At 49.6% G+C, this 18,489-nt stretch overlaps 1 protein-coding gene across 1 annotated transcript; it reads left to right on the forward strand.

The window, feature by feature from the left end:
- The first annotated feature begins 5,060 nt into the window (after positions 1-5,060).
- Positions 5,061-17,832, forward strand: DHRS12 (dehydrogenase/reductase 12). The gene is given in 9 exon segments (XM_040620957.1): positions 5,061-5,090; positions 5,368-5,453; positions 9,807-9,915; positions 9,917-9,941; positions 11,616-11,670; positions 11,672-11,696; positions 16,459-16,475; positions 16,477-16,549; positions 17,611-17,832. Coding segments are annotated over 9 exon segments (546 nt in total). The 3' UTR covers positions 17,737-17,832.
- Positions 17,833-18,489: the final 657 nt, after the last annotated feature.

Below are 18,489 nucleotides of genomic sequence, written 5' to 3' on the forward strand. Positions count from 1 at the left end.
CATCTCACACCCATTCAGATGGCCACTCTAAAACCATAACAACAATAGAAATCAGAAAATAACAAGTGTCAGTAAAGATGGGGAGAAATTGGAACATTAGTGGGAATGTAAAATAGTGCTGCTGTTACGGAAAACCATATGACGTTTTCTCAAGAAATTAAAAATAGAATTGCCACGTGATCCAGCAATTCCACTTCTGGTTATACAAGCAAAAGAACTGAAAGCAGGATCTTAAAAAGATATTTGTACACCAATGTTCATAATAGCTAAGAGATGGAAGCAAGCCAAGTGTCCATCAACAGATGAGTGGATAAGCAAAATATGCTGTATTTACTATGGAATATTATTCAACCTTAAGAAGGAAGAAAATTCTGGGGCACCTGGGTGGCTCAGTCAGTTAAGTGTCTGCCTTCGGCTCAGGTCATGATCCTGGAGTCCCTGGATGGAGCCCTGAGTCCGGCTTTCTACTCAGTGGGGAGCTTCTGCCTCCCGTCCCTACCACCCCTACCCCCACTCCTGCTCTCTCGCTCACTCTCTTTCAAATAAATAAATAAAATCTTTAAAAAAAAAAAAGAAAATTCTGACGCACACTACAACATGATGAGGCTTGCAGACAAATACTGTATGATTCTACTAATATGAGGTACCTAGAATAGTCAAAGCCACAGAGACGGACGGAAAGCGGAGTGATGGTTTCCAGAGGCTGGGGGCGGGGAGGAGAGTTAGCGTTCAATGGGTACCGAGTTTTGGCTTTATAAAAGATGAAAAAGTTCTGGAGATGGATGGTGGTGATGGTATGATGTGAATGTACTGAAAACCACTGAACTGTGCACTTAAAAATTATTAAGATGATGAATTTTATGGTATGTATATTTTGCCACAATAAAAAATAAGACATAAAATGAAATAGTGTATTCCTCAGTTCTTCCAAGCCTGCCCAGGATGGTCGAATGGCCGCAGGCTGAATAACTGGCAAGGGCGGGCTCGTTGCCTGTATGGGTTAGGGACACAGATGCTCACAGGCTCAAAACGCAGTCTCACTCTCAGTTACTGTGGGTCTGGGTCTGGCTTGGTGGGGAGTCCCTGGGGGATGTGAAACGGAAGGCAGAGGAGGAATGCTGGTAGAGGGAACCGTCTTGATTTGAACACAGGAACCAATTTGAACACAGGATTTGAACACAGTCACCGATTTGAACACAGGAACCAATCAACCCGCCAACGAAGGGGGAGGAGAGAGTAGTGGAAGTTTCCAGCTGGATGGAAGTGACGAAAAGAAGTGCCTGAGGAGAAGCCACTAGGAAAGGTGTTCCATCCTTACAGAAAAGGGGTGAAGACTGTCCGGTTGGAATCCTGGTTGTGCTGCTTTCTAGATGCTCATGTGATCTTGGACACGCTATTGAAATTCTCTATGCTTCAGGCTCATTTGAAGTGAGCTTAGAACAGTGCTTGGCATTTAGCAAGTAGAGTATGAGTATTTGTTAACTAAGAGGAAAGGTTTTTATTTCATCCTCACTACTATGCTGTGAGGACTGGACAGTTACACTGCTGTGTAGAGGGGAAACTGAGGCTCAAGGAGCTCAAGTGTCTCCTCTGAAGGGGTGTCAGAGCTGAACGTGGGTCTTCTGACTCTCGATCCCAGTTCCTGCCACTCTGTGTCTGCCTGCTTCTCCCTGCCTCGCTGGTGGCCCTTCTCCTGAGCAGCAGGGGGAACCAGGTGGTACAGGGAAGTAGGAGAGGGCCAGCTACGACACCTCCAGGCTCTCATTCAACTCCCACCCCTGAGCCCCATACTGCCTTTGCACTGGGAATAGAACCTGCTTGCCCTGAAACCAGAGCTCTAGAAACAGACGCCATGAGAGTTTCAGACCAACGCGAGCCCCGTTTGCGGGAAACCACTTCCTTCGTTAGCTTGGTTACATGGAGACAGACCCACCCAGACTTCACGACTGCCTTGCCCTTGGTCCGTCTCACCACCGCCATCTCTAGTTCTGGGAAGGGGGACAAGGGAAACAAAGCGGACCTTTGCATGTTTTTTATTTGAATAGGTAATTCATGCACATAGTACAAAATTCAAAGGCTCAAAAGGGTATTCAGTGTAAACCGAGTCTCTCTCCCACCCCCGCTCCCCAGTGCCGAAGCTCTTACTAGAGGTCGCCACTGTCATCAGTTTCCTGTGAAAGGAAGGAAATTCTTACATCAAATGGACTTGTTCTTTAGGAAGTTGGTTCAGATGGACAGCAAACAGCCCTGGCGTGAACCAGTCTGTAATGGCTGGTGGCCATCAAGGGACTCAGGGGACAACCAGAAAGGTATTTCTAAATTGGGTCTGGCTCGCTGCTGGCTGACTGTGAGCCAGTGCACGGGGGGTCATTGTCTGCCACGTACATCTCCCCTGGGCTGCTTCTCGCCTCCCTTAGTGTCACCTTGGGTTTCTTAGAATCGGACTTTTGTAATTAAGGCTGGGAGCCCCTAACCCCTTGCTGTCATGACAGAAGAGACCAGTTCTTGAATCCATGCACAAACAGGGTCAGGACCCGGGCACGATCCGCACTGAGGAGTCACAGGGAGCAGCATCAGAGATCTTCTTCCCCACCCCTGCCTCATCCTCCCTTCCTTTCTGCTCCTTTCCCTTCACCCTCATTTCTCTTCCCCACCCCCAAGTGCGCATTAAACACGTACAAAGAGCAGTGCCTGGGCTTCCTATGGATTTATGATTTATGGTTATTCATCTTATTATCTAAGTGGTTTTGCCAGGTAAAATATTAAGGCACCCCTGCCATTATAACCTTGCCTTCCATGATCTCATTGGCAGCTGGTGTTGCCATGACAACTGGGCTGGAGAAATTGGTACTGAGCTTCGGTGGAAGACGATGCGAACACTGGTGTGTGTGTGTGTGTGTGTGTGTGTGTGTGTGTGTGTGTCTGTGTGTGTGTGTGTGCAGACTTCCTATCATGTATATCTGCTGTGTGAGAAGCCATGGATTTCTTAGGCCACACCTTCTGCTTCTCCTTCCAATTTGGTCTAAATTAGCTTTAGGACTCTAAATCAGCCAGAAGGAAGCTTTGGAGGAGGATTTCTTTGTTTGGCTTATTGGGTAGCAAATTGGAAGCTGGGACACATAAGAAATATTTTACAGTCTTTCTGCCCACGTGAAATGAAGAGCAACCCCCACTCAATGTCGCTCTTAAAAGCACCTTGGGCTTAACTTATTTAAAATTGTTATGTAATTCTCTTGTTAAATATAGAAAGAGCTAGAAGGGACCCCACATGTCATTTGATTCCCCCATTCATTTGGATAAGAAAACTAAGGTCCAGAGAGGCTAAGTGACTTGCCGCCATACAGTATGGCTCAGGCATGGATACTATGACTTCAGCTAAGTGACTCACTCCTTTAAGTCTCAGTTTGCTCATCTGTAAAATGGGGATAATATCAAGAGCCACTTTACTAGGTCATTGTAAGGCTTAAGTGAGATAATCCCAATGCTTGGTACATATTAAGCCCTCAATAAATTTTCTCATTATTACCGCAGGTCACACTGGGGATCAGAAATAGGACTAAAATCCAGCTGAGCAAACTCCTAATTAAACTGGAGCCTTTTCCCATTAATCCTGTCCTGCCCTCTGTTTCTTTTTGGGTACAGGTTCCTTGTCAACCAGGGGAGAGGGGAAGCCTCTTCTGAAATGGGGGTTGTCTTTTCTGAAAACCTCCCCTGACGCATGTGTAACGTGCACACTAGGTACCCTGTGGGTACTTGGCGATTTGAGGATACACATTACATGCTTCGCGCCCTCATGGACGATCGACTGAATATACATGGCATGGCTATAGTGTTAAGGGGAGAAAGGAATGAGAAGGAGATTTAAGGAGGGAAGTGACACCTTTTGGTCGCTTCGGATAAAACCAGGCATTTTGCCAAGCTCTTTACAAAAGTGTTTAATCATCACCATCATCTCATGAGGTGACGAGGTTCGCATATTGATTCCCATTGTACGAATAAGAACACTGAGACTGAGTGCTTATGCAGTGAGCCCAGGGAGATTCACACGCCAGGCTGAGAGCTGGCTTTCCACCCAACCTTTTACTTCAAGGTGCTGCTGATGCCCTCAAGAGGCTCTGTGGTCCCAAACAAATTCTCACCCCCTCTGTGAGCCAAAAGCCTGTTTCCTGAGGTGGTGAGAGGGATGCGGAGCAAACTGACACCTTTTCCATCACTGCCACAAAGCCGAGGATACAAAGCACAGTTGTGTAACTCTGGGAATCTAAAATATTCTCCCAGCCAAACCAGACTGGCACTGAAGGTCACACCAGGCTGGGTGGTTTTATAGCACGCCACGTGTTTAAACCTCCTTTCATCGCCCCATCAGGAATAAGAGCCAGGCAGCAGAACCTCACAGTCCTGCTCAGAGGAACGAACTGTTCCGGGGAAACTTACTTCAAAAGAGATTCTGAAGTCAAAGCCCGTCCACTTGGTGGGGGTGGGGGGTAACGATCCTCTAGCTCATGTCCCAGGCCATGAGGCCGTGAGATCAGCAGGTCTCTGTACATCTTATGTAAGAGTGGCTCCGTCTCTGGGCCAGCTGGGTACAGCAGTACAGAATTTAACTGAGTGACCCGTCCCTCAATTAGGGATGGAGCTAAGTGGCTTCACTGGGATCTAGATTGGCATAGCGACCATGCTTTGCTTGCACTATGTTTTCTGGAGTTTGAGGAGTGGGGGTGGAATGGGGCCGATGGAGATTTGGAGGACATAAGGGGGCCTCCCTGGCACTGCAGGAAGTTGCTGAACTAGTGGCAGAAGTTCGGACTTAGAAGACAGACCTCTCCGGTGGGCGACCCAGCCCTGCCTCTTGCCCGCTGTCACTGTGTTCACATTACCAGTCTGACTCATTGCATCTGCCGGAGAGGGGCGCTGTATCTCTGCTGAGTTACTCGGGACATTACATGAAATAAGCTAATTAGAAACCTGGAAAATGCTAGTTATCATAACAACGCCTATGATAAAACTCATCAGATGGAGAAATCTTTTTAATACCACTGAGCCTCATCTTTTTATTCCCCATGATTTTCCAGGTGAGCACTTTCTACGAGGTGAGTTGCGGTGCCATCTTTGCATCCCAGCCATACCCAGCAGACAGGTATTCCCTAAACACATACAGACGCCCGGTTTCAACCCCACGGTGGCTAGGTGGCCCTGACCGCGGCCCGCAGCAGGGCCCGCCCTCTCTCTCCCTGCCCTCTGAGCCTGGGGCAGGAGTGGGCGCTCGGCACAGCCCTACCGACACCCCGCCGCATTCCCTGTAGACAAGAGACCGGAGGCCGCGGTTCTTACATAACTGGAATGACGTAACCGCTGGCGGCTCCCGAGGGTGGGGGCCCCGGGAGCGCGGGCCCCACCAAGTCTCTCCACCGCAGCGCCGCGAGGCTCGCGGAGGGGCTGCGCGAATACACCAAGTAAGACGGCGCGGGCGGCTGGGGGCGCGGCCGGCCGGGTGGGCGGGGCCGCTGGCCGTCACGTGGCCCGCCTCGGCGTGTGCAAGACGGCTTGGCTGGGACGCGCCCGCGACTTCGCGATCTTGTTGGACCGACGAAGCGACCGTGGCACCCGCAGGCTAGCAGCCCGCGGGCTCACATAGGGGGCGGGCAGGGTCCCGCCCCCGCACGCACGGGGACCCGGCTTGGCGCCTGAGGGGCGGGGCTTTGCCGCGCCTGGGCCGGGACTCGCTGACTTCAGGCGGCCCGCGGGCCTCCGAGCCCCCGGGCGTTACCTTGGCGCCCTGCAGGGCGTGCTCGGGTGACTGCGTAGCGCTGCGGTCGGCATCAGGCAGTGCGAGCTCTAAACTGCTGCTGAGAACTTTCCTGGGTGTGATTTTTTCTCACCAATAAAACGCAGCTTGTGGCCTGTGACCTCTGGCTCCAGCTGGAACATTCCGAACGCGGGTTTCGGGACGGGTGTCCGCTGTGCACCCAGTGTGAGCTTGGTGAACGGTGTTTGATGATTTCACTGGCCTGGTGGTCACCCTCTCTGTACCCCAGCCGGGTCCCCACCTCATTGTGATTTTGGGGGCGGCCAGTTCCCAGGGAGGGAGAGATGGTTTTTCTCTCAGAATTAATTAGGCGCAATGGTTCTCAATCCTGTCAGAATAACGGGGCAAGAATTTAAAATACCAGTTTCTGGCCCTGCCCCTAGAGATTCTGATTCTGTTGGCCCGCACCGGGGCCTACACTGACATTTTATAAAAATCCCCCAGGTGATTCTCTTGCGGCCTACTCATCTGAGACACTTCTCTTCCCTGCACTAGGGTTTTTATCAGTTCCTAAGGCAGCCCAGCAAATTTCCATCATTCCAAGGGGAGGCAAGTGGCTGCTGCTCCCCTCTCTTCACCCCACATCCTTTTGGAAAAAGTGCTTGTTTTTCTCAGGAGGCAGGACTGCAGATAATGGTGGAAGTGTAACTGTCAACCCTGCCCCCACTGGATTTAGGCAAATACAGTGGCAGCCTCTTTCTTTCAAAGCAGTGTGCTCTGGCATGGCCACTATTTGCTGGGTCTTTCCATGTTACACAGAGAGCGGCCCCAAGAGCTTGAGTCAGCTTCCTGCCCTGGGAAAGCAGGCTTCTAAAAGTCTCTCCCCAAACTCGTTCATGGAGGGGGAGGGGTGCAATCTAGGTGGGTTTCCCCCATGTTGTACATTTAGTGAATTGGAGGGAAAGACAATGCCTTACTTTGATTCCAGCGTGCAAGTCTGTAGTTTAGGTTTATAATGTTTTTTTCTTGGCACACCATATCTTTTATAAAGCTCCCCTATAGTGATCTTCTATGAAGAGTGTCAAATCACTGTTCCCTGAACTTGCCTGAATCTAAGAATTACCTGGGACCATTAAGAAGAAAACAAAACCTGATTCCTAAGCCCCTCCCAGAAGCAGGTGGGGACTAAGCAAATTCCATATTGGGTAAATTGGGGGAAACATGCCTGGGAACTTGCCCCTTGGTGATTCCTGTCTTCAGAGGTTCAGGAAACACTAGGTACAGTGGTTGCTTCGTTTGAGTCAAAATCACCTGGAGGCCTTGGGACCCCAAATTGCTGGGCCGCACTTTGAACTGTGGACTCAGGAGACCAAGACCACGTTTCTAGTAGGTTCCCAGGTGATGCTAAAGCGGATGGTTTGGCACTCGCACCCTTTAAGCATCTCTGGTGGAGTAGAAGGTGCCTCAGGCTGGATGTTAAAAGAACAGAAACCCTCCTTTGGCTTTATCACCTACCATTTTGTGACCTTAAGCAAGTCATTTGTTTCCTCTCTGCACTGACAAACAGGGACAGATATCAAGAATTTGCGAGGATAAAATACTTCCCCAGAAAGAGGAAAGGAGATAAAAAAACCCCAAATCTTATTGGTTTTTTTTTTTCTTCAAGGTTTTATTTATTTGAGAGAGAGCACAAGCAGGGAGAGCAGCAGAGGGAAAGGGAGAAGCAGACTCCCTGCTGAGCAGGGAGCCCAAGGGAGGACTTGATCCCAAGACTCTGGGATCACGACCTGAGCCAAAGGCAGATGCTTAATTAACCAACTGAGCCACCCAGACACCCCCCCCCCACCCTAAACCTTATTGTTAACAGAGTGACCCAGGACAGGATCCTGCACTGAAGACAAATAGCCCAGGCAAAGGACAGAAGGAGGGTGTGACACGCCCTGCAGGCCAGCCTGGCACCGCCCTCGGGCATGGCTCACAGCCTGGAGCTTGAGGAGAGGTTTAATCCACAGGAGCTGCCCTCAGCAAACCTTAGTGTTTAATAGGATCAGCGTGGCAGTCCAGAGGCTCAGGTCGCCTCTAGCTAGGTGTCACAGAGAAAAGCCTTTTGGCATCCTGCCCCTGAAGGAGGGGATCTTCCGGGCAGTTTCTTGCAGGTTCTCTGCGGCCTCCTCTTCTGGCTCTGTTGTGGTCAGGGAAGGTCTCACTCTCTCCCCACCAGTACCTTCCCCTGGCTAGGACCCTGTTCGTTGACTCCAGGGCCTTAGCCTTTTCTGAGAAATGGCTTGCTTTGGCAAGAAAATTCTTTCACAGTGATCCTGCCCGCCACCCCCCCCCCCAACATTTGTCTGGGAAAACACAGCTTCATTTTTGGTTATAGTTTAAAACGCTCTCCAAGTCCCTCATGATTTGGAGGGCCGGGGTGGGGGTGGAGGGCAAATAAGGAGCTCAGTTTTGAACACGGGGAGTATTGATGTCATTATTAATAATAGTAATATTAATAGCAACTACTATGTATTGAGCTCTTAATTTATTCCAAGTGTGGTAATAAATGCCTTGCATACATCTCATCTAGGCTGCCCAATAGTTAGCTTTTACCATCCCCTTTCTGCAGAAGAGTCTCCTTTTCTGGGCTGCAGAAGCCCAGAAAGGTTAAGTCAACACAGGAGATCTCACAGCTATTAAGAAGCAGAGCTGTGATTTAAACCCAGGTTGTTTGACCCAAAGCCCTTATTATTGACATTCTTTTTAGCCTCAAGTCAGCCTCCCAGGAAGCTTTGGAATAGTCCGAAGTCTCGCTGGCCCCACTGTGCCACCAGCAGCAGAAGCAGTGGGAAGGGTGTTCTCTGAGCTGCCCTGGACATTCAGTGAGTTACAGAGGGCGGGAACAGGAACATTCTTCTTGGTCTCCTGACTGTGAGACAGGGGCCATGACTGTCCTGGAGGCAGTGACTTCCAAACCTAACCCGGGCTCATAAACATTCTTTGGCCTTCTCTCCGGTGTCCGGGCTTGTAGTTGGCAGCAGTTCGGGCCCAGGGAGCCCAGCTGTTGGCTGTCTGTATGTAAACACGGTGTGGAGGAGGTTCCTGGGCTTCTTGTAGAACCTTCAGGAGAAAGAGAACTGTTCTCCATTGCAGGGGAGAAAGCACTGGGCTCTTTGGGTGAGAGATCCAAGTTCTGACACCCAGCCTGGCTGTGTGTGGGGAGAGCCCTGCCCTCGGGGCCTCCTCCAGCTAATTGCCTCCAATCTGCCTCCAAGGCCTCAGCTGGTTGCATACCCAGAATATACTAGGAAAGCAATGGTAGAAGGGGTAACTCGAAAGGCTGAGAGAAACGGTTAAAGAACTCAGGGTTACTTTTATCCAATAGGATCCCTTTGTGCAAATTAGAAAAAGCACCTCCTTTGAATGCTTTGCTGTCATCTGCGAGAAGTTGCTCAATGCAGATACAAATCCCCTAACACTGTGATCCGAACGGTGCCCCCTACAATTGTGCGGCACACACCCCATAGACCTGAAGGAGCCTTTGCTTTCTCTGAGGCGGTGCAGAACTCAACTACCTACCTTCCTCCTGCTTCCTTCTGTCCTTGCAAAGCTCCCCCACTTCACCCAGTCCTTCTACAGCTAGGTAGGGATGCCGGTCCTGCCCTGCAGTGGGCATGATACCAATGGTCTCCTAAGCTCCTCTTCTTTTCCCTCCAAAATTGGATAAAGGGAAAATAATCCCTCTGTCAGAGGATTTTTTTTTTTTTTTTTGGAGAGGGGCACTTCTGATATCAGAGGCAGTCAGAAAACGCTGGCTCCGATGCCAAACTGTTAGAGTTTCCAAATAGTTTTGAAAGTTCAGGAAGCTAATGAGAGAGGAAATGTAAAGCCTGAGAAGATGGGATTGTTCCTGAGCCCAGGGAGGGAAGCGGGGAGGTGAGGAAGGAAGGAAGCAGCTGTGTGCTGTGCTAGGAGAGAAGCAGCAGTGCCCACCCCAGAATTAGGCTTTCTCCCCGTAGGGCTTTCTGTTCCTGGCTCCTGCCAGCCGTTCTGTCTATGGGCTTGCTGCTTCCAGGAGTGGCTCTGCACCCGCCTCTAAGGGCTTTGTGCCTGATGACTTGGAGGCCCAAGTTCCTGGAAGAGTCTTCTCGGTCAGCCGAGGGAACAGTGGCACCGGGAAAGCAAACTGCTATTGAAATAGCCAAGCGGGGTGAGCAGCCTGCTGTGTGTCCACTGGGCCTCAAGGCCAGCCTGTGGCCGCTCCACACTGGGGAGAGTGCCCAATGTCACAGGCAGATCAGGGAGGGCCCAGCCAGCATGGCCAGGAGTTGACCCTGATCCCATGGTGACCGGCACAACTGCTGATTCTCAACTGTGCATTGAGCTTCCAGCTAGAGGTAGACAGAGCAAGTGACCAGAGGAGCCTTTCCTCAACTCTTAATTAATTCACAGGAGAGCTCGGGTCCTGGCCACACATTGTTCCGAGCGGTGAGGGGTTCCAGCCAACCCTGGGCATCTGAATCACCAGTGGAACTTTAAAAGGGCGTGGATACCTGATCCCCACCTCATGTCTTGTCAATGAGCATCTGGGGGGGTGGCGTGGGGAGAAGGGTGGGAGTCCACTGCAGTTTGCCTGTGGACCCTACTTAAGAACCAGTGCCCCCTGAATAACTGGAGAGGGGGGCGCGTTGAACTTCCTTCCTCCTTCCTGGTGTTCGGGGGTCCAGCCTCCAGGCTTAGAGCGGCTGGGGATGACCTCCTATTTCACTTCCCTCATCTTGATTTTGTGAAAGGCTCCCTAGGTGAGCTGTAAATTATTTAATCAGCTGAAGTCTCCCTCTGGGTAAATGCCAGAATTTCCTGAATGAATTTAATGGCCCTGGGTCACCAAATGGCACTGTGGTGGCTAGAAAAGTCCACTGTGTCTTTCCAGAGACTCTTTTCCAGAAAAACAGATGTTCCAGCAGAAGTTGGAGAAATAGGTTGGGATGTGTCACTTTTCTAGATGCTCAAAGATGTTTTTTCTTTTCTCTCTAAAATCAAGTTAAGCATTTTCCAGGGGAATATTATACCATTTGCAGTTCTATTTCATTATCTGCCAAGTCGGGGTGAGGAATAAGTACATCTGAGCAACTGGAGGTCCTCCGAGGTGTTATGGGGAGGAGGAGAGAGCAGAGGGGCTGGTTACGTGGTTAGCTGATAGCCTCCCATGAAACAGACCCCATTTATTAAAGCGAGCTATTGTAAGTGAAGAAATCGGGCTCTGTAATGATTACTTTTTAACTGCCGCAGCCAAGGCATTCCCCTTTAAATAAACTTCGATTGATGATGGCATGGTCTTTGCTGGAATAGTCTGAGTGCCAATGATGGATTCGACCATTCAGTAAATATTAATCAAGTCCCTGCTACATGTTAGGCCAGTGTTTCTGAACTTGGGCTGAGTATTAGACTCACCTGGGGAGCTTTTAAAACATACCCAGGCCTGGACCCATCATCTGGAGCTTTTAAAAACACCCCGGAGACTCTAAAGTGCACCCAGGTTGAGACCTCTGTGTCAGGTGCTATGTGAGATGCTGGGGATGCAGGTGTGACCAGGACCAACACTTCTTGCCCTTGATGTGTTCAGACCCCTACAAAAATCAGTATCTTACCCCGGATGCCCCGTCAGTCAGCCCATATAGGCAGGAGAGCAGGTTCTAGGGTCACCCTTGGTATTATACCTGCGGCTCTAATTGTGGTGACCATCCCTTTAGATTTTCCGAAGGAGTCCCGGTTTCAGGTATTCTTCAGGTGAGCCCGTGCGTCTTAATTCATATGGAAAAGCTGGTCTCCACAGCCACAGCGATCGCGGGAACTCACAGATCGTTTCCTTGAATTCCACCAGGTGGCACAGTTCACCTGGTTTGTCGAGATCAAGACCCAGCTCCAAGTTCCAAAGGTGATCATCCGGGAGAGCGCTCACCAGGCGAGCTGCCCTTCCGGCTGAGCTACTGCCCGCACCCCCTGGCTTGGCAGTGGCCGATTTGGGGTGCTTCTGCTTTGGGGACAGCCNNNCGAGACCGCTGGCAGGGGCCGGTCCCTGCAGCAGAGACCTCACGCTGGACGATGACTCTGCCCGGGTTTCCACCGAGGGAGGCGCTCACGCCGCTGAGACACATCGCAGGGGACTCCGGCACCACACGCCAAGCTGTAAACTGACCCAATGGCTTTCCAATAAGGAGGAACAGCAAGAGACATTTAGGTCTTGACGAGAGCCACCTCTTCACAAGAGCTTTCAGAGCCGGCCCACATTTTGTGCTCTGGCCGTTCCGAGAGAGTCGGAGCCAGGACTCGCTGCGTAATTTGCGGGGCACAGCGCAAAATGAGACTGTGGGACCCTTGTGCAAGAAGTATTAACCATTTCAAGACGGTGAAGGCAGAGCACTGAAACGAGCGTGGGGCCCTTCTGAATGTGGGGCCTGTGTACCCGCACAGGTTGACCCCCATGAACCTGGGCCCGGATGGGAAACGCGGGAAAACCCACTGCGAAGTGATCTTGGGCAGTGTGTCTTAGCTTCCCCGAACCTCCGTCTCCTCATCTGAAAAATGGGGGTGATATTATTCTATTTTGGCACATATGTTTGAGAGTGAGCCATATGTCAGGCCGCGTGCTAGGAGCTGCAAACAGAGATGATAAGACGGAAGAGGCCCCTGGGAATGGCCCTCAGTTACCATGGCTCCCTCACTTTCGCTGCAGAACGTCCCTCGAGCCTGCCTTCCAGTCCCGCCCGCAGCTCCTCCTCTCCGCGAACCTGCTACTCCGGCAGCCCGGGGGCGGGGACGGGGCGGGGGCGGGGGCGGAGCAGGCAGCGCCCCGCCCCCTCAGGCTTGGACCTTGGCCGCGCGCGGAGGGGTGGGGGGGTGGATGCTCCAGTCTAGAATGGAATATTTTGCATCTGCTCCCGAAGGTGGTTCTTATTATTTTTAATAACGTTTTCAAAGCAAGTGTCCTTTCTGTGTTCACCGCACGTCTGTGGTCTCTCGCCATCAGATGCCGCGCAGAGGCTCAGCGCTAGCCGCGAGCGAGAGGGTCTCTAAATCTTCCTCTAATGTGTGAGTGCCGCCGCGATCTGCGGCTGCAGTTCTTGAGATTGAAAGCTGGCTGTCTGCCTGCTGATAACTTTCAGTTGTGCCTGCTGCCGGACGCCGCAAGAATACTAATCTCGGGCCACAGGCAGATGAGAGGTTGCCTGGATTCCAGCCTGCCGTGGTTTGGGCTACATGTTTTGCAAAGTGGATTTATACGGAAAAAGATGACAGTATGGTTTTGTTTATAATGTTGTGCCACCCTTATATCCAACTCCACCATCGCTGGGAGGGCAGAGCTGAAAAGACGGAACGCACGTATTTCCTGGGGTGGGGAGAGAGGCAGCCCTTCACTGTCTCCCCAACGGATCCTTACACAAGGTGGGGTTGGAGTGCACACACGGGCGATGCGCTTTTCTTGTGTGTTATAGGTGGCCTCCAGCGCTGAGAGCTCGGAGGGTCCAGGGCTGACAGTGCCGTCTGTCTGCTCACCCTGGTGGTGTGGTTTCCCTGACTCAGTGTACCCTCCAGGCTCTGCCAGGGGGATCGGCTGCTCCTCCCTGTGTATGAAGAGGCACCACTCAACCCCTTCATCTGGTCCAGCACACACAGCCCGCGCACACACGGTGTAGGAAGGAGCTGGGCTCACATTTGAGTCCTGGTTCTGCGCTCACTAGCCCTGGGAGCTTGGGTGGCGTTCTCAGCTTCCCTGAACCCCAGTTTCCTCATCTGAAAAGTAGGGCTGATAGTACTCTCTATCTGAACACGTGTTTGAGTGTGAACCATATGTCAGGCAGCGTGCTAGGAGCTGGAGACAGAGATGATAGAGTCAGATACAGCCCCTCACAGTCTTGGGAGGGACGAAGTGGTTAACAAGCACCTTCAGTGAAGCCTGCGTGCCCACCCTGGGCCTGCCTGCTCTGCTCTGTAGCGCAGTGAGGGCAAGGGGGAGTAGCTGTGTGGGCCCCCAAGTGTGTGTTTCTCTGGCCCTCATATCAGCCAGCTTCCGGCTGGGTTTGGCCATTGAGGAAGAATGGTAGGTGGCAAGAAGAGAGAAACAGGGTATTTGACTTCCCTGGCAACGGCTGGAACTGCTCTGAGGTTCTTCCTTTCGGTGGTCTCCTTGGCTCTGGTCACACCACCTCCTCCACTCGTTCCTCCGGCCTAGGCTGGTGGCTTCCTTCCCGCTCCTCCCAATCTTCTGGTTAGGGGCCAGTCCCAGTTGGCTTCTTACCTTCTTCACCCTTGTTCAGCTCCCTCTATTGAAAGAGGTTTCTATTAGATACCTGACTGACATGACATGATCTGTGCTATGACCCGGGGAAGTTCAGGGTACACGTATAGCTCTCAGTCAGTAGGAGAAGCGATTCTTAGTGATATTCATATGTTTTATAGTATCACCACGCCCAACCTTACATTCTCTGCTTCAAGTTCCCCAGTTCTCTTGAATCAATGCCGAGACCTGTGGAGCAGTGAGAGCACTGGCGGGACTGGTCCTCACTGCATGGTTGGGTGCAGCGGTCCTCTGGGCAGGAAGGCCTGGGCGGGTGTGCAGCAGGCCGGCCAAGTCAGGTGAGTGTGGGCACCAGGGAAGGTGCAAGGTCCTGTGCGAATCACTGCCTTGGTTTAGCTCCCTGATTACTCAAAATTAATATTAACTAGCACCTCGTTCCTATGTAGCAATTTCTACTAAGGATACATTCGTGCACTGTTTCCCATTTGCTCATCACTCTCACGCTCTGACACAGGTAGAGGGGTTCCTGTGATGTCCCCTCATGACTCCTGGGCCACAGAGCAGCTAGATGGTGGCTCATCTGTAGAAAGGATCCAGTTGAGTTTTGTCCAATTTCAAAGAGTTAATATGGCAGCGCCCATTGGCCCTGAGGGCTAGCCTTGACACCTGTAGGTCAACAGATTGGGGGTTCGGACTCATTTGTGTCTGTTCCTAGCTCCTTCCCCTGGTCACGGCAGACTCCTGGCCTTTCCTTCTGGGTGCCTTCTGGCCTCTTGTTTTCTCCCAGAGGGAGACAGATGATTTCCTTCATCTTTTCACGATGCTTCATTTCAGCGGGCTCTGTGGTTGATTTATCTAGGACAGTGATTCTCTCTTCCATGCTGCTGCCTCCGTCCGATGCGGAGACACTCCAGGTGCCTCCAGGAGGCTCAAGGAGGTTGTGGAATGTTCAAAGTGGAACTGATTTTAGTTCACTTGAATTTTGTTGTTTTTTTGACCCTGGATTTTGTATGAGTGTTACTCGGCACTGTTGGGTAGGAGAGAGTTTTAGGGTGGTTATGGGGAGAGCTCAGAAGAAAGGACTGGGTGTCTACAGATTCAGTTTGTAATCATTGGGGTGGGGGTTCCCCCCCCCAAGGAAGGAGTCAATAGGCAGTCTGTGTCCGCTGTGGCTGAGCCAAGGTCTTCACGGCCTTTTTTAAAAGAACATGGTCCTGTACACATCATGCTTTTGCTATCCTTTGAAAGTAGAGGAATGTTCAGCTGTGCCAGACTGGAGCTGAATATGGTATTTAAGATGACTATAGACCTTCTGAGGCCCGAAAATGTAGGATTGTTTCTGTTTTCTCATTTTCTGAGCCTTTGTCTCAGAGTGAGAAAACATTATGTTTTAAGATCAGTAGAAATTCTGACTACAGTCTTGGGTTCTATAACTCAATTAATGGGGAAACTGAGGCAAGGCCCAGAACTCAGCTTTATCCAAGGAATTGTGGCTTTTGCTCAGAACCTCACCTGTAGGTTCAGTTCTCTGCCTTGGGTTGGGGATAAGTCACAGATGCCCGCTGTGGCCCAGAGGGCATGTCCTTGTCTCATGGGATACTTGGAATATAAGCCCAATTCCTGTGCTGGGGACAGAGAAGGGGCTGAACAGCCAACATACATTAATCATCTCCATGTGCGGCTATGTGTACCACCAAGAGGGAAGAGGGGGGCTTTCAACATGTCTCCTCCATCAAGAAGTCCCCAATCTACTGGGGGAGGGAACTGTGTCCAGCAGTAACTATAACAGAAGGTGGAAATTGGTAAACATTAGAAGCAAGGACTGAGTCACAAAGGAAGTTGTCATAATTACTATGTACCTTAGATCTTGTCTTCAGAGCAAAACACTGTCAAAAAACCCTAAATGATCGTCAGGAGGAAGCTATAACACATCCGAGCTGAAGTATGGTAGGTAACCATTAAAAGAAATAATCTAGGCTTATAGATTTAAAAAAATTCTAAAACATAGTAAGTGAGAAACAAGGATGCAGAGTAATGTATAGTCTGATCCTATTTGTATGGGAAGGGGGCACATGTTTATAGTATGTACATCATGCTTAATATACATAATATATATTGTGCCTTAAATATATGTATATAACTGCTCTATGTGCTTAAAATAGTTCCGATGATTAACAAGAAACTGTGAGCGATGGTTTATTCCTGAGGAGTGAGGTTCTTACTTTCCATTTTGTATTATTCCAAACTGTTTTATTTTAAAACACATATTTAAAACACATATTTAAAACACATATTTAAAACACATATTTAAAACACAAAAAAAACACACATATTTAAAACACAAAAAAATGTATGTGTATTTTTTTAATTAAAAAATGCTAGCTTATATCTTTTTAAAAAAGCTTTACAGCTTTTTTTTTTGGTTTAGAACATCTTTCTGTACATGTGGATTGTCTGATCCCAAGAAAATCTGGAAATTTATTGAAAATTTCAAGCAGGAAAATCAACTCAATGTTCTGGTAAGTTTTATAACCCTAAGTAGAGGGTAAATCTTGTGTGTGTGTGTTTTTCAGCTACATGGGTATGGACTGATATGTATGTTTGTGGGTCTTTATGACGACGTCGTAGGGAGAATCCTCTATGGTGAGGCCTGCTCATGCCATCAGGTTTACTCACTGGCCCCAAGGGGAGACCCAGCACGTTGTGGGGAACGGGAGGGGACCACCCACTGGGTAGGTACTATGGGAACATGAAGATATTCCATTTTTCATAAAATTATTATGTGTGTATCTGTATTCCTGAGCTCTGTAGATCTGGGGATGTACGTATTAAAATTAGAGGTTCTGGGGGAAAAAAGAGAAAGTTTGGTCCAAAAGAATGCCTGCTGCAGACAAGCAAACCTTTTAGGAACACAGAGAGCCGGGAGGACTCAGGCAGGATGGTACATGTCTGCCCCTCCCAGACGCTCCGCATGGAGCCGAGCTGCTTTTCTATCTAAACAGTTTCTGATGTGCTCCAAAATGCCCGTTGGGGCCAAGGTCTGGTCTTGCACTGTCCAGTATGGCTATGGAGCATTGGAAAGGTAGCTAGTCCAAATTGAAGCGTGCCGTAAGTGTGAAAATGAGTCAATTTCAAAGACTTGGTTGGAAAAAAAAAAAAGCAAACCATCTCATTAAGATTTTTATATTGATTACATGTGGAAATGATACTATTTTGAATATACTGAGTTCAATAAAATGTATTACCAACATTTACCTGTTTCTTTTTACCTTTTTAATGTGGCAGCTTTCGAGAATACTTAAATTACATATTTCTATTGGACAGCTCTGGTCTAGGTGCAGTCCCAGAGCCCCTTACTGAGGATTCGGTTGCCCAGACAACCCCTTGTCATCGGAGATCTCTGCACAGCTCTGTGGCTGAGCTTTCTGCACAAGTGGCATTTTCCTGGAAGGGGTCTGACGCGAAGGGACAGCTGAGCAGAATTACTGTCGCCACTTGGATGTGGGACTGGTGGTGGCCGCGGAGGTGTGGAGTTTGGAAATGGGTCTTTCGGCCCTGGTTGCCTTTCTTTGGAAATGAGAACTGTAGTCTCTGGATCAATAATGCAGGGTGTGTGGTCAATAAGACGGAGCTCACTGAAGACGGGCTTGAAAAACACTTTGCTACCCGTATCCTGGGAGAGTATGAGCAGTTTTCTTGTTTGTAGTTAGCAAAATAAACAGAGACCTAGATGATACCATGGAAGCATCAGAAACACATACGTCAACTTTTTGGGTCCTTAGTATGATTGTATTTTCATCCTTCACTGCATTACACTTTCTTCATAAGATGCTCTTTTAAAAAAAAACCCAAAACACTCTTTTCATTTTTTTTTTATAATATGTATTAGTCCCGGAAATACTTAGCATTGTTAAAGGATTTTTTTCTAGGAAGCTCAAGGCTCATTATAGACGTTATTTGGTGAGGAGCACTGGTTCATCCCAGGTGGAGTGTGTAAACATAAAACTAGCAGCTAAGGGAACTTTCAGCCAGGGCTGAGGAAGGTACAACCATGCGACAAGAAGATGGATTGAAAAGGGCATTCAGTTAGAACACAGGACACCCGGATTGTGGTTCCTCTCCTCTAAGAAACAGGTTCACCCAATTTATGCCAGCCCATTGGTTCTCCAAGTAGGGCTCCTTGGGCCAGCTGCATCAGCATTACTGGGAACTTGGTAGAAATGCATCTTCTTGGGCCCCACCCCCAGATCTCCTGAAACCAAAACTCTGGGATGGGCCTGAGAAATCTGTTTTAACAAGCCGTCCAGATGATTCTGATGTCTATTAACGTTTAGAGAACCAATGTACCAGGCTTTTAACCTCTTTGGATTTTCTCCTTCTTGAACCAAGGAGCCTGGAATAAATTCTCTTGGTGCTTTTCAGCTTGGAGAGGCCATGAATATGAGCTTCTCTCCAGTAT

This window comes from Ursus maritimus, unplaced genomic scaffold (genome assembly GCF_017311325.1).
Source record: "Ursus maritimus isolate PB19 unplaced genomic scaffold, ASM1731132v1 scaffold_10, whole genome shotgun sequence".
Classification (NCBI taxonomy): Eukaryota; Metazoa; Chordata; class Mammalia; order Carnivora; family Ursidae; genus Ursus; species Ursus maritimus.